General features: G+C 42.1%; 1 protein-coding gene across 2 annotated transcripts in view; it reads left to right on the top strand.

The window, feature by feature from the left end:
• scaf8 (SR-related CTD associated factor 8) overlaps nt 1-20,443 on the top strand; it is a 98,623-nt gene that overhangs the window by 10,086 nt on the left and 68,094 nt on the right. For both annotated transcript variants that reach the window (XM_062976973.1, XM_062976971.1), the window contains exons 2-5: nt 8,835-8,918; nt 9,840-9,884; nt 11,630-11,791; nt 20,166-20,322. In XM_062976973.1, coding sequence (XP_062833043.1) covers nt 8,835-8,918; nt 9,840-9,884; nt 11,630-11,791; nt 20,166-20,322 — 448 coding nt within the window. The remainder of the gene's footprint in view (nt 1-8,834; nt 8,919-9,839; nt 9,885-11,629; nt 11,792-20,165; nt 20,323-20,443) is intronic.

Below are 20,443 nucleotides of genomic sequence, written 5' to 3'. Positions count from 1 at the left end.
GAATGGTTGTTGGAAATCGTAGGCCAGAAATATATTGAGAGCTATAGCTACGTAGCCATCTTGAGGTGTTTAGGTATGGATGATATAGAAGCCAATTATTACTCCTGTGGCAAGCTGCTCTCCCCTCTAAAATGTAATTAAAAACAAAACGGTCAGTAGCTTCTGGTTTTTTTTATAGAACTGAAGTATTTTAAAAGTATCTATCTTTTCTGGATCACCATAGGAGTGATCATTTGTCTGTGAAAGAAGACTTTGAGGTATATCTGCAGTGCATAAAAAGCCATTTTAGTGGCTGCGTGTAACCCTATGTAGAACAGTCATCCCACTTCTAGTTTAGATAATTACTGGATTTTAGTCCACAAGAGCTGTTTAGTATTACATTTTATGTGTACTGGATAATGCAAGTTGTTTAATTTTCACCATTTTAAATGGAGGAAAATCTAATGATCAGTTGGTATATTTTATTTTTGTACATGCCCTTATACATTTGATATGTAGATATGCAACATACAAATTCTAGAGTATTGATGTCTAATAAGGAAAGCAGGGATTTGTGTTTTTTAACTCTAGTTATAAAGAAATAATAGAAATCTGAAAATTATCTTTTGAGATAATAGCGAATTGATTTTGCTCAGAAAATGCAACTTATTTCAATTGCAACCTTAGAAAGACCCCTGTTACCTCCATTACATTGGAGGTTGCTTTTAATTATTTCTGGAGCAATGTATGATATGACAAATTTAGGATCATTATTATTTCAGTTATAAAATGAACAGTGATGTTTTAGAAGCAACACTACTGGCAATGTGATTTTTACACACACATATGATTAATAGATTATATTGCAGAAATGGAAAAGTAAAGCACAGGTTGTATATTTTAGAAAATTGTAGATTTGTGTGAAGCCCACAGGAGTGGATCGAGAACAAATTGGATAGGATATTTGACTAATAGATTATATTAATAATATGTATGAAACTAATAAATGATAATGCTCGTACACTGGGAGCTGACTTGGTTAACTGGTCATCCAGTCTTCCCTGTTTTTTCTGATCATGTGGTAAACATAGTGTAATAATCTTAGCAGGTATTATCAAACTTTTATGCAGAAAGGAAAGTGTAAAGTTAATTTTCACTAATTTTTGACAATGTCTTAGTATAACAGAATAATGGCAGTTGATCCTATTTGTTTTGCAGTTTGAGAGGGGGGTGGCCCACTCTCTTAAGTATAGTTTGATTGCTGAATAACAACACTGTGTCAGATGGTGTTATTTCAGACATACATGGTTATACCTCCTTTGGCTTTGAAGCTCTGTCTGAGATATTTATTTATTTATTTATTTTACAGCATTTATATTCCGCCCTTCTCACCCCGAAGGGGACTCAGGGCGGATCACATTACACATATTAGGCAAACATTCAATGCCTTTTAACTAGGACAAAGACAAACAACAACATAGCTCCAAGCGGGCCTCAAACTTATGACCTCCTGGTCAGTGATCCATTGCAGTTAATTGCACTGGTTTGGTCTCCTGTCTGCGCCACAGCCCCGGTCTTCCTCCTTCAGTTTTTCTTCCTCTGAGTGCTGCCATCTCCTGCAGTCTCTCACAGCGGATGTTAATGAACCAAAGTACCCGCTATATTGTTAGTGTGTGTGATATTGACAGTTAATGAAACTACTCATTTCATATTCCATATACAAATACGTCCCATTCATGCTGCATGAAGATGGAATAAAAATTATTATGTAGCTACCTTGGAAGTATCTAATTATGGAATTTATAAAATATGCAAAGGTATGATTTATAAAATTATTATATTTTCAATTAATAAATACGCTCATTTTATTTGGTGCTCTTTCCACCTCAGTATATTTGTAGGCTCTTGTGATATTTGGGCTGATGGACATTGACAGTTTACTTCTCCTGCTTTTATGTAAACAAATTAGGTAGGCATAGCTTCATAGGACATCTGAACCTAGAATTATGGTGAAAAGAAATCCATTTTTATAAATCGGGTTTCGTTGGTACAGTATATGAAACCTTGTTCATTTCAGCACAGTAAGTCATAATCATGGGTTTAAATGTCATGCTAAGCTATTTCTGATTATATGTTCACCTCTTGTTCAAGCATTAAAGCTGGATCAGATCATTTATATGAGCTTCATTCAAATTGTGGTTTACCACGTCAGGATATCTGCCTTAATTGTTATTTATAAATATAGCATTAGTATACATGTGAATAGATTTTTGTACACAAATTTTGTATAAACCACTCTCTATGCCTTTCTGTTAGGATTGGCTAGAGACAATGTGGCAAATGTGTTACAGCATACCCTAATCATTACTTCTAGTGTTGCTTATCATGACTGACATTCACTTTATGAGTTAAAGAGATGTAAATCCAGTTCATGTCTGCTTAACTTACATGTTTAGTTGCTGAATAAGTTGTAAACCTCCGCTTTCATCATTCAGTGATCAAAACGTCTATAAACACAGTCTTTGCATATAATGTCTGGTGGTGAATGGGGGTGTCTAGGAAGTGTCAGGGAATTACCTTGTATTCAAATGCGTAATTATTACATCATTATCAAACTTTGGGAGAATCCCTGGGAGATCCAGGAGGATGCCTTCACTCTCATTCATCTGGCAAAGGGACATAGATAGATGCTTCTTGGGCATCCCTACTCTCTTATCAGCCACCACATGGCCATGTCAGGGTGGGCAGCATTCAAAAAATGGGGGAGAGATTGTGTAGTTCTGGATCATACAGGATCTTGGGCCAAAAATTCATTTTGACAGAAGTTGTTTTCGTGTATGATCAGTCTTTATATTGACTCTTTGAAATACAGTAGAGTCTCATTTATCCAAGACTTGCTTATCCAAGGTTCTGGATTATCCAAAGCATTTTTGTAGTCAGTGTTTTCAATATATCAAGATATTTTGGTGCTAAATTCGTAAATACAGTAATTACAACATAACATTACTGCGTATTGAACTACTTTCTCTGCCAAATTCGTTGTATAACATGATGTTTTGGTGCTTAATTTGTAAAATCATAACCTAATTTGATGTTTAATAGGCTTTTCCTTAATCCCTCCTTATTATCCAAGATATTCACTTATCCAAGGTTCTGCCGGCCGGTTTAGCTTGGATAAGTGAGACTCTACTATAACTGCTTGCAAAAGTGCCATCCAAACCACTGTTTTTTCAAAGCTAGTGATTAATGGCATCAGTTTGTATTGAGTAGAATATTATTGTGGTTGTTTTCCTCTGGACAGTATGCCTATCATATCCTTTTGAGGGTTCACAATAATGTGTTTTTGTTTTAATTTGGAAATAACTTTAGGCCACTTTTTTCTTTAAAAAAAGGTCTCAATTAATCAGAAGACATGTTCCTTCAGATGTATTTTCTTGTGGCTAGTGATAGGGCAAATAAATTAGTCTTGGGCCCTGTTTGTGAATTTGATGTATGTGTGTTTCTGCCTTAAACACTGGGTTTCCCAGTTCTATACGTGAAACCTTAATCCTAACCTTCTAGGAAAGGTAATAGGCTCCGTAGCCTAAAGCATGAGTTCCTCCAGCTATTTTGTATTTCAAGTTTCAGAATCCTCTCTAGCTTGGCCAGTGGTGACAAATTCTTGGAGCTGATGTCCAAAACATTTGGTGAATCAAGCTACTTAGATCATTGAGGGAAAGGCACATTGCACACTTTTATTGGCACATTGCACACTGCTATTCACTGTCATGGTAAAAAAAGTTATTTTTCTGTTGATGTAGAATGAATTGAAGGCTCGTTAGAATTTTACATCCTCAAGCCAACTCATATTGGTATTCTCCTTGGCTTAGTTTAGACATTCAGACCCCTTGGGATAGCCATTTGCTACTATTATGCTCCTGGCCAGAGTTTGCTTTAAATTTACATTTCTGAAAATACCAACATTTATTGGTTATTTTGAGCAAATGCTGTCAGATATAGCCAGTTTGGTATAACATTGCTTTACTACTACTACTACTACTACTAATAATAATAATAATAACAACAACAAGTTTATTTTTATACCCTGCCTCCATCTCCCCGAAGGGACTCGGGGCGGCTTACATGGGCGCAAGCCCGGGTAATTGCAATGGTCAGCAGATAAAAACATATCAAAATAAAATACAATTGTACACATTAAGCACAATAAAAATAAAAATAGAATCAAAGTATAATTAGACATAATTTAAAAAACCTGAGCAAGTTCATCAAAACGAACTGGGCCAAAGTGCACAGAGTGTATATTGGAAACTAGAGAGTAAGTAGATGACCAGGGTACTACAATTAATAGGAGACTTGGGATGAGGTAGACGCTGGAATTATTTCTAACTGATGGAATAGAATAAAGTGCATCAAATGTAGTAATGGTCACTGGAATGGGACCTGTCATGGGGGTGAATATGCATTCTCCAAAAGCCTGCTGGAAAAGCCAAGTTTTAAAGCTTTCCCTAAAGACTAACAGGGTGTGTGCTTGCCTGCTCTCCCTGGGGAGCGAGTTCCAGAGCCGGGGGGCCACCACAGAGAAAGCCCTCTCTCTCGTCCCCACAAGCCGTGAAAAGGGCCTTCCCCAATGATCGAAGAGATTGCGCAGATAGCAGTTTTCAGGAGTTAAAATGTACGTGTTAGCCCATTAGAGATTTCAGACGTATTTTGCATATAGGTGAGATTCAGTTTTAAAGGATAACAACAACAATAAATGCATTACCAGCCTCTCCCTGTGGCTTGAGGTGGGATACAACATCATTAAAACAACAGATAAAACACTGATAAAAGACATACAACAAGATACAGAGTTAAAATACAAGTTAAAATCTACTGATGAATTACATATTAAAATGGAAGCAGGGAGAAATCATCAAAGAAGAATTCAAACGAATAGCCAACTCCTGTAGGGAAAAGGTTTGCAAGACTAAAGCGCAAAATGAGCTCAGGACTTTTTTGCTTATGTTGGTAGAAAAAAGAAGAACAAGGAGGCGATAGGGCCTCTGCGAGGAGAAGATGGGGCGATAGTGGCAGGAGATAAGGAAAAGGCAGAACTACTTAATTTCTTCTTTGCCTCAGTCTTCTCACAAAAAGAAAGTCGTCCATAACCTCAGCAACATGGAGTGGACGAAGGATTAAGGGAAATCCAACCCCAAATAGGGAAAGAAATCATCCAGGAATACCTGGCCGCTCTAAACGAATTCAGGTCCCCAGAGCCAGATCAACTACATCCAAGAGTATTGAAGGAACTAGCGGAAGTTATTTCAGAACCACTGGCAATCTTTGAGAGTTCTTGGAGAATGGGAGAAGTTGCAGCAGATTGGAGGAGGGCGAATGTGGTCCCTATCTTCAAAAAGGGAAAAAAGGACAACCCAAACAATTACTGTCCAGTCAACCTCACGTCGATACCAGGCAAGATTCTGGAAAAGATGGCTTGAAAACTTGAACTTGAAGAAAACTTGAACACGCCTATCTGTATTTTATAATGCGTTTTATGAATGTCTTATGTAAGTTAATTTTTTAACTGATTTATAGTGTATTGTACAGGTTTTATACGTGTGTTTTATTGTAAGCCGCCCTGAGTCCCCTGTTGGGTGAGAAGGGCGGGATATAAATATTGTAATAAATAAATAAAGCCAGGTAGATGCAGGGAATGCCGTGGATGTAGCGTATCTGGATTTCAGTAAGGCCTTCGACAAGGTCCCCCATGACCTTCTGGTAAACAAACTAGTCAAATGTGGGCTAGGCAAAACTACAGTTAGGTGGATCTGTAATTGGCTAAGCGAACGAACCCAAAGGGTGCTCACCAATGTGTCTTCTTCATCCTGGAAAGAAGTCATGAGTGGAGTGCCGCAGGGTTCCTTCCTGGGCCCGGTTCTATTCAACATCTTTATTAATGACTTAGATGAAGGGTTAGAAGACACGATCATCAAGTTTGCAGATGACACCAAATTGGGAGGGATAGCCAATACTCCAGAAGACGGGAACAGAATTCATAATGATCTTAACAGGCTAGAGAGATGGGCCGAAACTAACAAAATGAAGTTCCACAGGGACAAATGTAAGGCAGAAAAAATGAAATACAAAGATACAAAATGGGGAATGCCTGGCTCGACAGCAGTACGTGTGAAGGAGTCCTCGTGGACAACAAGTTAAACATGAGCCAACAGTGTGATGCGGCAGCAAAAAAAGCCAATCGGATTTTGGCCTGCATAAATAGGAGTATAGTGTCTAGATCCAGGGAAGTCATGCTCCCCCTCTATTCCGCCTTGGTCAGACCACACCTGGAATACTGTGTCCAATTCTGGGCACCGCAATTGAAGGGAGATGTTGACAAGCTGGAAAGTGTCCAGAGGAGGGCAACTAAAATGATCAAGGGTTTTGAGAACAAGCCCTATGAGGAGCGGATTAAAGAGCTGAACATGTTTAGCCTGAAGAAGAGAAGGCTGAGAGGAGACATGATAGCCATGTATAAACATGTGAGGGGAAGTCATAGGGAGGACGGAGCAAGCTTGTTTTCTGCTGCCCTGGAGACTAGGACGTAGAACAATGGCTTCAAACTTTAGGAAAGGAGATTCCACTTTAACGTTAGAAAGAACTTCCTCACTGTGAGAGCTGTTCGGCAGTGGAACTCTACCGCAGTGTGGTGGAGGCTCCTTTTTTGGAGGCTTTTAAGCAGAGGCTGGATGGCCATCTGTCAGGGGTCCTTTGAATGCAATTTTCCTGCTTCTTAGCAGGGGATTGGACTGGATGGCCCGTGAGGTCTCTTCCAACTCTATGATTCGATGAAAATTTACAACTGAAAATTGTGAATTGTTACTACTCATAACTGTTTATTCTAGGAATCAGTTATTGCCCCTATTTGCCATCACAGTCTTCCTCAACTTTTGTTTCCTTAAGGAAAACTTTGGGAACGAAACATCAGGAGAGAATACTTTTGGAACATGGCCATACAGCCCAAAAAACTCAAAGCAACCCAACTTAATGTTTAGATTACAAGGGACACCTGCATAAAAGTATATGTTCAGCTCAAAAAAAGAAAGTCACCCTACCCCCACCCTACTTTAGCCACTCTTTTGCAGAACCCTGGTTGGGAAACCATGCTGTAAAGCAGTGGTTCTCAACCTTGGGTCCCCAGATGTTTTTGGCCTTCAACTCCAAGAAATCTTAACAGCTGGTGAACTGGCTGGGATTTCTGGGAGTTGTAGGTCAAAAATGATCTGAGGACCCCAGGTTGAGAACCACTGCTGTAAAGGATGTAGACATAATGACTTCCAAGTATCCTCTCCTGCAGTAATGAACCTGATCAGCTGTTTCTATCTTGCATTATATTTTGGTTTGTTGGTGGTTTTTGGGAAAAGGCACTAAAATACAGGTGGCACAAGGCTTGATTAGATATGACCAACATAGTTTATTTTCCAGACAATGGCCTATACAACCTTCGGCCCTCCAGATATTTGAGTCTTCACTCCCAGAAGCCCTAGTCAGCTTGTCCAATGCCAGGAATTCTGGGGACAAAAGTCCAAAACACCTGGAGAGCTGCAGGTTGTGCAAGCCTGATCTAGACTATATAGCAGCAGGGAGCTTTCTATGTAGACATTTTAATAGAATCATAGAACCATAGAACAATAGAGTTGGAAAAGACCACGTGGACCATCCAGTTCAACTCCCTGCCATGCAGGAAAAGCACAATCAAAGCACTTGAAACTGTACTGCATCTTTAAAATGAAATATACCCCCCTGCTGTGCTTTGAGTGGATTCATGGTTCCATGCTTGGACTGTATTCAATACAATATGAAAACAAGTCCTTGTCTCTCGAAAGCTTACAGTGGTGGGAACAAAAGTCTTGACTTGGTTTAATTCTTAAAAGACACTTAATAAATGTGTCGGGCACAGAAGTAAGCTCATGCCTTTACTACATCCCTTGAACATATAACTGGATGGGAAGATACATCTGCTTGCTCTGTCTTTGCACCTGGCAACTGTTTTCTGTACACATCAGATGCAGAAAAAAAACTCAAAGGATTCTGCATTTGCACCTGTAATGATAGCACTAATCAAATTTCACACTTCAGCCAGATCAGCCACCCCAAGACTATAGTGACCTCCAGAAAGAGATTTGACAGCTAAATCAGTTGTCAGAATTCAACACACAACTGAAGCCTATTATTCACTATCTCTTCTTGCAGCCCTATCTAATAACTTTTAACTTATGGATTTTAATCTGCATTTTCCTGGGCTTCAGGAAGAAGGTTAGGACATGGCTTTGTGCGCAAGCATTTAATGAATAAGTACTATATTAACATGGTTTGAACTTAGGTTTATGTGCAGTGCTTCCTTGAAAGAATGGTATTAAGTAACTATATGTTTTAAGCTTGACTAATGTATTTTATTGATTATTGTTAATGGTTTTTAATGTGTTACTGTTTTTATTGATCTGTTTGGCATTGAATTTTGCTGGTTGTTGTAAGCCGCCCTGAGTCCCCTCGGGTGAGAAGGGCGGGGTAGAGGTGTTGTAAATAAATAAAATAATAAATTTTATTGGTGTTTGTCTTGTTTATATCTTGATGTATGTATTTTAATAGTGTTGTGATTTATTTCCCTATTTTAACCATGTTGTACCACGCCTCAGCCTGCAAGAAGAGGCGGCTAAATAATTTTAATAATAGTGTATATATTCCTGCCTTAGCCAACTTAGCCACTGGCAATTGAGCCATGCCCTGCATTACCTAAGAAAAGCTACATAGATATTCTGTTTAAATGGTGAAATACGTTTCTGTGCTTGGTCATAGTAATCTTTTCCCTATTCTTTCAGTTGTACTCATTGAATGACTACAAACCTCCCATTTCAAAGGCAAAAATGACACAGATTACCAAGGCAGCAATCAAGGCCATCAAGGTAGGAAGCTGACTGTACTTTTTAAAAAATCCTAAGATTACATATATATAAATACTTGGTAGTTCTTGTTAATGCAGTGTAGTGTATATCATTTCCTGATCTTGACTTCAGTTTCAAAGTTTAATAATGTCAGAAACAAACAATTGTAATTACTGTGTAAAATTCATTAAATATTATGGATGAATTAGGAGAACCAACATGATGTAGAAGTTGGGGTGCTGGAGTAGAACCCTAGAGACAAGTGTTTGATACCTGTTTGGATATCTTGGGCAAGTTGCATTCTCTCATGTTTAAAGTAGGGCATTGGCAAAACTACTGAACAAATATTGCCAAGAAAACTCCACCATAATTCAGAAATGATTTGAAGACATGCAATAACCAGCAGATAAATTAGTTTGACATTCTGCAAACTCATTTACCCAAATTCCAGACACAAACAAAACTTGAACTGCTTTTGGAAATTTATAGAGTTCTATGCACATTCATGCAGCCTAGCACCTCTAGTTTGTTCATCCATTAAACTATTGTTTTGAGAGAGAGAAACCAAAATTGAGGCCTGTTTCCCCTTTTTCTCTTTTTTCAATGACCACACACATAATAAATATGGGGATTCTTTTATGTAGCACAAGGGAACATTAGAAGTATTACGAACATAATCAATTTAATCAATTTACATATGTTGTGTTCCTTGTGCTGTCTCCCTAAATCACCTGGATTTATTTTAACATTTGAGGAATGTAGAAAGGAATAAAATGCAGTCTTATGTTGAGCCTTGTAAATACAGGCCATCTCACAGCACAGTGCTGTATACATACTTGAATTAACTGAGGCTAGCATGTTTATATGGAAATTATAAAGATAAAGGGAATATTGTTTGTATTGCTATATTAAATATAAAAATTCCTTTTTTCTTTCTTTTAGTTCTACAAACATGTTGTACAAAGTGTTGAGAAATTCATTCAAAAGGTATGGTATGAAACAAATATAAATGTCAGATTGTGTCTTTCATATTTTAAGTATATATAAGTCTTATCCAACATAAACAGGCCAGCAGAACATTAGATAAGCGAAAATGTTGGATAATAAGGAGGGATTAAGGAAAAGCCTATTAAACGTCAGATTACGTTATGATTTTACAAAGCACAAAAACATGTTTTACAACAAATCGACCGAAAAAAGCAGTTCAATGCACAGTAACATTATGTAGTGATTACTGTATTTACGAACTTAGCACCAAAACATTGCAATATATTGAAAACATTGACTACAAAAACATTGGCTACTAACAAATTGACTACAAATAAAGATAGTATTGCATAAAATGAACGTACAGTAACAACATTGTCGGAAATTAAATGTGTAAAAAGTTCAGTCCTTGCTGCCTATTAAACAGCTGTGGATCCAGGCAGGAGGCAGACTGCGTTGGATAATCCAGAATATTAGATACGCAAATGTTGGATAAGTGAAACTCTACTGTATGTAAAGATACAAACAAGTGCATAAGAAAAATTTATACTGTTGAATTCATTCATAGAATATGTCTAGTATCATGATCTAAAGTCCTGTTACCTGCCATTTGAGTCCCTCATGACTATGATTTATATCCTGAGACCTGGATAGCACCTCATACTGTAGCTGAAGAAATAGGTTTATGTCTACAAATAATCATGCTAAAATAAAAACCATTTATATTTAAAAGTACTGCTGCATCCCCCTTTGCTTTCTGCTTTTTAATTGTCACAACAACTAAGAAATTTTTCATATTAAGATTGATATTAACTTTACTTTGAGTGTGAAATAAGACCTTATTTATTAATACTAAATATCTATGTACCACTTTTTGGATACAGCCGTCTCAGTTTGACTTCTGGCATTATCATTGTGCAATGTGTTAACAGTACAATATTATGTGAGGCACCTTAAGTCCACATAATTCTCCAACATCTTGTCAAATTTGTTGTGGGAAGCAGTTCTGTAGCAGATTTGCACAACATTTGAAAGGTAGATAAATGCTTGAATATATCAGCAAACTGGAATAAATGTTTGAATATATCAGCAAACTGGAAATCAGGAGAATGCAAATTTATTTTGGATAAGAGTGTGCTGGCTGCTTTATCCTGTTTGCAGCAGGAGAGGCTGAAATAACAAGACCTTGGGTCCATGATTTGCCTATTTTGGTGTGTGAAGCTGGGGAGAGTCACCTTTTTGGCTGCTCTCCCTCACATACCAGAAAATTAGTTCAGAATTTGTTCAGTGATTATTCAGCTTTTGGGGAGAAAAATAGTCTGGAAAGATAGACATGCCACTGTAAGCAGGTGCAGTAAGAGAGAAGTGAGTGTTCCTGGGTTTTTTGGCAGGGTTTCCTCATTGTCATGGCCTCATGTGTTGGTCAATGCAGCCATTATTTATTGATTGTGCTTATAGGTATTTTTACCATCAGAATGACAGTAAGCAAAACCAAGAAAGAGTGGCAGCATGTGTGCACTGAGCATGTTAAAGCATAGTTAAATGACACTTTCTCAGTAGTGACATAGGAGCTTCATTTCAGGAGTGGCTTTTTTGCATTGTAATTGTTGTCTTTTGCCTAGTCATACTACAGTCAGTGAAAAATATCTCACGTTGAATGATGATTGGATTTGTTGGAAGGCTTAAACTTCAATATTTCATGTCTTAAACTACGGTAGTTCATGCTATCTTTTCTTTCTTCATAGTGTAAACCAGAATACAAGGTTCCTGGTTTGTATGTCATTGACTCTATTGTTCGACAGTCTCGACATCAATTTGGGCAAGAAAAGGATGTGTTTGCTCCTAGATTTAGCAATAACATCATTAGCACTTTTCAGAACTTATATCGCTGCCCTGGGGATGACAAGGTATAGTATCTTCTATTTATTTTCTCAAAAGTAATAAATTATCTTGCTGAAATTCAGTTTATTTCACTTTGCTTTAATATAGTAGCACACAGATATAGGCATACATTTATACATGGAATATAATTTGTACATTTTACAAATGTAGGTGTATAACTTCTTTACATATTTATACCAGGGCCCCCAAACTAAGGTCTGTGGGCTGGATGCAGCCCTCCAAGGTCATTTCCCCAGCCCCCACCCTATACTTTAGACTTAGGTTCACCCAAGTCTGAAATGACTTGAAGGGACACACCAACAGCGATCCTAATTACCTTGACTATCTCATAAGCCAAAAGCAGGCCCACTCTTGAAATACTGGTAAATTTATGTTGGTTAAAATTGCTCTTCATTTTAAATGTTGTATTGATCTATCGTTTAAATAAAAATCATATCAAATAAAATATGTGCCGTGTGAATAGGAATTTATTCATGTTCTTTAAAACTATAGTCCAGCCCCCCAACAATCTGATGGACTGTGAATCGGCCCTCTGCTTAAAAAGTTTAAAGACCCCTTGATTTAGACACTTCATTATTTAATAAACATAGTTGATCATAGTAAAATGCTTGTGCTAATTGCTCAGCATTTAAATAGCATTAATTTCAGTAATGTTTCAGCAGTCATAGTAATATTCCCTTTTTTAAATTTGTTTTTATTGTTGTTTTGTCATTTTATCCCACTCCCACCCTCCCCTCCTTGTGCATACACTTTATACAGCAAACTACAGAAGTTACATTTGAAATATCAATCTCAATCTTAATTTTTCCACTCCACATCTTATTACGTTCTCTAAATAGTTCTCAACTGGTTCCCACATCCCCTTGATTATTGCAATATTTTCAATTTTATCTATATTATTCCATTTGCAATTTGTGATTTCTACATTTAACATATCAACTGTATACTTATACTAATTCGTCAGAGTCCATTTTGTTTTCTTTCCAACCTCTCACTAAAACAATTTGTGCACATGCTATTAATTTGTCAATCATTTTTTCTTTTTGTATATTCTTCACTTCCGTTATCCTTGCATGTAGTACATTTCTATTGACTATTACTATTAGTAGTTTTAGCATTCTATTGATTTCTCCTTCAATCATTCTCCAGTATTCTTGCACCCGATCGCACTCCCATATCATATGATTAAACACCCCTCTTTGTTCACAACCGTGCCAACACCTATCTTTCGTCCCTGGTAAAAAAAACGTGAAAGTTGTACAGGAGTTCTATACCATTTTTGTAACATTTTGCTTTTTCTTCGTGTACTCTGTGAATGCACACTAATGGAGAACGCTGCGCCTGCGCAGGCTCCAACGGATACTCTTCCAAGCTAAAGTTTGAAATTTGGCGGTAACCCCGCCCCTCTCCCCAGAGGGTATAAAGGGCGCCCTCCGCGCCCGCTCTCCAGTTCCTTTTTTTCCGCCGCAAAGCTCACTTCGGACTCTTCGTTCTTATGTCAACCACGCGTTTTAAGCGGTGCACTCAGTGTGCCGCTAAGATTCCAGATTCCGACGGACACGCTAAATGCCTTTTCTGTCTCGGCGAAAGCCACGTCGTTGGTACCTGCCGTTTTTGCCTGGCCTTTACAGCTCAGGCCCGAAGAAATAGAGCTGCAAGACTCCGCGCAGCTCTTTACAAAAAAACTCTTGTTCCTGAGGCTTCTACTTCCACCTCGGCCTCGATGGCGTCCAGGCCTGCTCCGTCGGTATCATCTAAAACCTCGAAAACTTCGAGACCGCGACCGACCAAACCGCCCTGCACGGTGACCACCGCTACGGTATCCACCCGGTCGGGCAAAATGGGCCCTTCATCAACTTCGAGTTCGGTGGCTTCGGCCATTTCCACTCGATCCCGCCTGGCTTCGCCGCCATCTTCTTCCGCCATGAAGATTGCCTTCAAGAGGGCTCAGGAGGAATCCAGACGGGCTCAATCTGACTCGGCAGCTGTGTGCCCGATCCCCCCGACGCCAGGAAAATCGCTGAGGGTCGCGTCGAAGCAACCCCCAGCAAAGAAACGAATGATCCAGAGGTCGTCCTCCTCAGCGTCTTCGAAGAAGGACGTCCCCTCCTCTGGGCCTTCCTCTAGGAGATCCTCTCCTATCCAACCAGCACAACGCCTCCGCTCCTCTTCCTCTCCTCATGGTCAGTCCTCGGATGCGGACGCTCAAGCCTCCCCCGACCGGTCGGTCAGGACAGTTATTAAGGCTCCCCAGCCGGCACCATCTCGTCTTCCGGCTCGACAAGAACTCTTTCCCCCGGCTCAAACACCTGAGAGGGGTAGACAGATGACGCGTTTAGCCCGTGCCGCCCAGGCCTCCGCGTCCAAGGGCGTTGCTCCACAGCCGGCTCCCGCTGCTCCTGAGGTGATACCTCATCAGGACTCTGTGCTTGTTTCTCCTCCCCGGTCCCCTCAAGGGCCCGAGGAGGATGACCCCGATATCGAACGCCCCGAGTCGATACTCTCCGCCTCCGTTGTCTCTCTCGGTCTCGACCTCTCCCCGCCTCACGACGCCTACGAGGTCGACCCACCTTCCCCGACGGATAATATTCGGGCTTTCTCCGACCAGATGGTCAGAATGGCAGACGCTCTGGGGATGGAAATTAAACAAACCTCAAAGGCTGTTACCGACCCCGTTTTCAAGAGGGTTCAAGCCCAAGCCCCGCCAGCCACCTTGCTGCCTTTTCTTCCATACCTCCTGGACGTAATCCAGGCATCTTGGAAGACTCCATCTTCGATACCTCCAACCTCTAAGAAAATAGAGGCCTGGTACCGAACCGATGACGAAGCCTTGGAATGGCTCAAGCATCACCCTGACCCAAACCCCATGGTGGTAAAGGCCTCCCAATCGTCGGGTCGACACTCCCAACTCCCCTGCCGACAGGGAGGGTAAACGATTCGATGCGGTAGGCCGCAAGCTGTACTCCGGCGCTCTCCTCCTTTGCCGTATGGCGAACTACGGGGCCTGCATGGGCGCTTATCAACAGATCCTCTGTGAGAAAGCCCAACCTTTCTTCGCCAAACTTTCTGACGAAGACCGGTCAGTCCTTTCGACCCTCCAACAGGAGGCGGACTCTCTCGCACACCACCAAATTCAAATGGCTAAGCATACCGGTGATACCGCCGGAAAAATGATTGCCCACGCAGTCGCGATCAGACGGCATGCATGGCTTCGGTCCTCAGGACTCTCTTCTTCCTCTCGACAGGTGATCGAAGACCTTCCTTTCGACACCCAGGGCCTTTTCAATTCTGGTACTGATGACAAACTGAAGTCCAATCATGACTTCAAGATTCTCGCAACAAAGTGCGGGATCGATCAGCCTCAGACTCAGCGGACCCGATGGTTCCCGCAACGGTACCGTCGCTACCCTCAGCCTTTTCGTCACCAGCCGTTTCGACGCTCGTCCAGCTCGAGTCACCACAGTCATCAGCAACAACCTCGCCGCCAGCACCAGGTCCCGAAAGGTCGGGGCAAGGGTGCTGCAGCTATGCCACAACCCCAGCGACGGGCCTGACGCCCACTTTCTCGGGGACTTTTCTACCTTCACTACTACTGCCACTGCCATGCCGTTCCTAGGCCCCGACCAGATCCTTCCTCTCTGCTCTTTCCTCGATCGCCTAGCTCCTTTCTACCGCGAATGGGAGTCTATAACCTCAAATGCCTGGGTTCTTCGCATTGTCAGAGACGGCTATGCCTTGGAATTCGAAACTTTGCCCCCCACGGGTCGCATTCTCCACACCGACCCTTCACCGGAAATATGCTCCGAGGTCGACTCCCTTCTGGCGAAGGGCGCAATCCAGCCTTCTCCTTCCGAGCAGGACACTCGAGGTTTCTTCTCGAGATACTTTACGGTTCCCAAACGGGGCGGAGGTCTTCGGCCTATCCTCGACCTGCGGGCCCTAAACCTCTTCATTCTGCCTTCAAAATTTCGAATGGTTTCGGTGGCCTCCATTCTCCCGATGCTCCGACACAGAGACTACTTTGCCTCTATAGACTTACGCGACGCGTATTTCCACGTCTCGGTGCGTCGATCCCACAGACGCTTCCTTTCCTTCAAGCTCCTGGGACAGTCTTACCAGTTCACAGTTCTCCCTTTCGGCCTCGTCACGGCCCCAAGGGTCTTTACAAAGGTGGTCGCCGTGGTGGCAGCGCACCTCAGAAAACAGGGCATAATGGTCTTTCCTTATCTGGACGATTGGATGATTGTCGCGTCCGACCTCTCATCCCTTCAAAACCACGTCTCTCAAGCTCTTTCTCTTCTGCAACGGCTGGGCCTTCAGTTGAATGTCTCAAAGTCTCAACTCCTCCCAACCACAGAGATCCGCTTCATCGGAGCTCTCTTCAACTCCATCACGGAAACCGCCTCCCTACCGAAGGACAGGTTCCTAGCCCTTCAACAACACCTTTCTCTCCTCCTCCGCAACCGCAGGATCCGAGCCCACTCTGTCCAAGTTCTTCTGGGTCACATGGCCTCCACGGTCATGGTTACTCCTTTCACCAGACTACGTCTCAGACCTCTCCAAAGATGGTTTATAGACTCTTTCAAACCCCATCGGCATCCGAGCTCAATGTTTCTCACGGTACCGAACCACGTTCGCCTCTCCCTTCGTTGGTGGCAGGACCCAGCGAACGTTTGTGTGGGACTTCCCTTCCATCCCTCCCTCCCGTCAGTCACCATCACGACCGACGCCTCCAATTTTGCGTGGGGAGCCCACATGTGAAACCTCACCGTCAGGGACCTTTGGTCCATCCAAGAAAAGTCTCACCACATAAACTTCCTAGAACTCTTATCAATCTTCAAAGCCCTCCGGGCATTTGCTCGCTTTCTTCCCCACAAGACTGTTCTGATACAAACAGACAACGTAGTAGCTATGTACTACATCAACAAACAAGGGGGTATGGGCTCGAGAAAACTGATGACTCTCTCGATGGACATTTGGCTGTGGTGCATAGCGAGACACATAACCCTGTCAGCGGTTCACCTTCCGGGGGCTCAAAACACCCTAGCAGACTCTTTAAGCAGAATGACAACCTCCGCCCACGAGTGGCGTCTCGATCCCAAAATCCTGAAATCCGTCTTCGACGATTGGGGCTGGCCAGCTCTGGACCTTTTTGCCTCCCCCTCGAACGCTCAACTTCCTCGCTTCGGAGCGAGACTACCTCCAAACTCGACTCCGGGCTGTCTCGGAGATGCGTTTCTCCTCGACTGGACCCTCGAGCCCGTCTATCTTTTTCCTCCCTTCCCTCTCATCTCGAGGGTAATAGAGAGACTCTATCTAACGCCGACATCGGCCATCCTGATCGCCCCTGCATGGCCACGCCAGCCGTGGTACCCAACTCTACTCCGGATGTGTGCGGACCCTCCCCGCACTCTCCCAATTCTCCCTCATCTACTATCTTCACAAAAGGGACAGGTCCTCCACCCCGACGTCCTGTCCCTACACCTGACTGCCTGGAGGATACTTCCTTAAATTCTCTCCACCCAGACCTGCAGGCGATCCTTCGTGCCGCCCATAAGTCGGCCACGTCAAGAGCCTATGCTTACAAGCTTTCAAAATTCCAAACTTTCCTTCGGGACCGACACGTCGATCCCGCCTCTACTTCGATCCCGCTGGTCCTGGACTTCCTACTTTCTCTTGCGGATCGTCAACTCTCTCTGGCCTCGATAAAATCCTATCTCGCTGCTCTCTCCTGGCATTTCCAGCGTCAGGGACAACCCTCTCTTTTTTCTAACAATCTCATTAAGACCTTTCTTCGAGGTTACAACAACCTGCACCCTCCAGTTCAACCTCCAACTCCCGGATGGAGCCTCGAACTCGTCCTTTCTCAACTAGCTTCAGCTCCCTTTGAACCTATGGCCTCGGCAGACCTTCACCTTCTCTCTTGGAAGACTGCCTTCCTAATCGCTATCACCTCTGCGCGCAGGCCTTCGGAACTGGCTGCTCTTCGGGTGGACGAACCCTACCTCCGTTTCCACCACGACAGGGCTGTTCTTCGCCCGGACATCACCTTCCTACCTAAGGTGGTCTCTGCTTTTCACCTGAACCAGGACATAATACTTCCTGCTTTCTTCCCTAATCCTTCCTCTTCTTTGGAACGGAAACTTCATCTCCTGGATGTCAGGAGAGCCCTCCTTTTCTACAAGGACAGGACTAAGGACATACGTAAGTCACCTAGATTGTTTGTGGCTTACGCTACCCATAAGCTGGGCGAACCGCTTTCTTCTCAAAGACTCTCACACTGGATTGCTCAGACTATCGAACTCGCTTACCAGCTGGCTAAACGCCAACCCCCCTCTTCGATCCGCCCTAGATCAACGAGGGGCCTTTCCACCTCTACGGCCTTCCTGAGGGGCGTCCCTCTCGACTCCATCTGTCGAGCGGCTATCTGGTCCACTCCATCCACCTTTGTTTCACACTACAGGATGGACTCAAAGAACCTCAAGGACTCGGCCTTTGCCAGGTCTATCCTTTCCTCCTGCCTTGCCTAATGTTGTTGCCTTACTCAAAACCAGTTTTTGTGGTTTATCCTTCTTACAAGCTGACCGCTGTCATCCACCCTTTATGTACTCGATGGGTTCAGGGGTTCAGTACTATACTTACCCACTGCACTGAAATTTATTTCATGAATACCTCTACCTCTGTTTTCAGGAAATGGGTCTATACTTACCTCTGTATTTTCTTACAGACTATCGCTCACATACAATGTTGTGATTGTGTTCTGGGTCCTAATAACAAGGATCAGGTTTTTTTGCACTATATGCTGTTGCATCGTCTTCTTTGACTGTTGCACTTGCTTGTTTTTGCACCTTGTGCTCAATAAATGTGTTGTTTGGACACTAGACTGGTTATCGGGTTTGCTATCCCACCTACCTACACCTCAGCTTGCTAGTCTCCATTAGTGTGCATTCACAGAGTACACGAAGAAAAAGGACAGGTTGCTTACCTGTAACCGTGTTTCTTCGAGTGTACTCTGTGAATTCACACAATCCCGCCCTTCCTTCCCCACATGCAAACCTCTCCCTTTCTCGCTGCCTTTGCGGCGTAGGAACTGGAGAGCGGGCGCGGAGGGCGCCCTTTATACCCTCTGGGGAGAGGGGCGGGGTTACCGCCAAATTTCAAACTTTAGCTTGGAAGAGTATCCGTTGGAGCCTGCGCAGGCGCAGCGTTCTCCATTAGTGTGAATTCACAGAGTACACTCGAAGAAACACGGTTACAGGTAAGCAACCTGTCCTTCTTGCTTCCCTTAATACATTGTACTTTTCTTTTGCTATATTACTTATTTCCCTTTGTATATCTTCCCTCTCAAGTTCCATTTTCATTCTCCATGTTTGGAAAGTTTCCTCTATTATTTCTTCTTTTACCGTTATAATTTGTTCATACAGATCTCCTGCCACCTTCTTTTCCTATAGTAATATTCCCAAGAAAATAAAACATACACCTATTTTAGGGAAGAGGTGAAATATTACATATAGTTGAGCTTGTCTCAAAAAATCTAACCATTTTGGATTTTAGTTTTAGTACAGTTTTCAACAGTATGCTAAAGCAAAGATGATCACATCTAGTTTTTGTTTTTCCTTCCTTGTTTAACTTGATAGCAACTTTGTGAATCTATGTCATTCCATTACAGGGAGAGAGAATGGGTATGGAGTGAAATCCTTTTGAGTATTAGCATGAGTCATGGGATTAAACTGAGGTATTATGGTCTAAATTGAGTAGTCCCTTAACTGTGCTACATGGTCTTAGAGTATATGACATTGCACAATTATGGCAGTTTGATCTCATTTTAACTTCTACAGTTCCATTATAGGAATCCTAGGACTTGGGATCCTGAAAATTCTGGGAAAGGCCCCTCCTTGACTATAATTATGTTCAGAGGCAGAACCTGATAAAATTTCACACGTGCATGCAACCCTCAGAGAGCACAAGGGACACTTCACTATTTTTCAAAAAATGATTGAGTGGAAGTACAGGAAAGATGTTCATCTCTCAAGTGTAGTAGGCAACTAATATGCCCTTCAGTGTTCAGGGGGTTGTTTTACTTCAATTCTTGATTTGAAGTGGGTTTTTTAAATGATGATTTTGAGATTAACCATATTGCCTGATACAAAGGTTGTGGCAGATAGTGAAAGCAGCCTTGAAATGGAGAAGGAAATTGATACTCAAGTGTATAAGAAGTAATGTAAAAGCTTTACAGCATATTCCCCATCACCCAGATGATGTTTTGGAAAGTCATTCAGATCAGGCCAGATTAGGTTTTGTAGCAATCTGCTTAATTGACAATAGTAGAGATTTGTATAAAACCAGTGATAAAATGGTTTTATATTTTCTTCCCTTTAGAGTAAAATTGTTCGAGTGCTGAATTTATGGCAGAAGAATAGTGTGTTCAAAAGTGAAATTATCCAGCCTCTACTTGATATGGCAGCAGGAATTCCTCCTCCAGTTGTGACGCCTGTCTTGCCTGGGACAACAGCTACTATGAGTAACAATACTCCAGGTGATAGAGAATTATATAACTCTGTTGAATGCCATAGCTTGAATTTAATAAGGGAAGATGTGCGACTTCTACTGAATATTGTTATTGCAGTTGTTCATTAAATCCTGGTACATCCAGGTAG

This window comes from Anolis carolinensis, chromosome 1, assembly GCF_035594765.1.
Source record: "Anolis carolinensis isolate JA03-04 chromosome 1, rAnoCar3.1.pri, whole genome shotgun sequence".
NCBI lineage: Eukaryota > Metazoa > Chordata > Lepidosauria > Squamata > Dactyloidae > Anolis > Anolis carolinensis.
The sequence above is the reverse complement of the archived record's forward strand: the minus strand, read 5'-3'. Positions and strand labels throughout refer to the sequence as shown.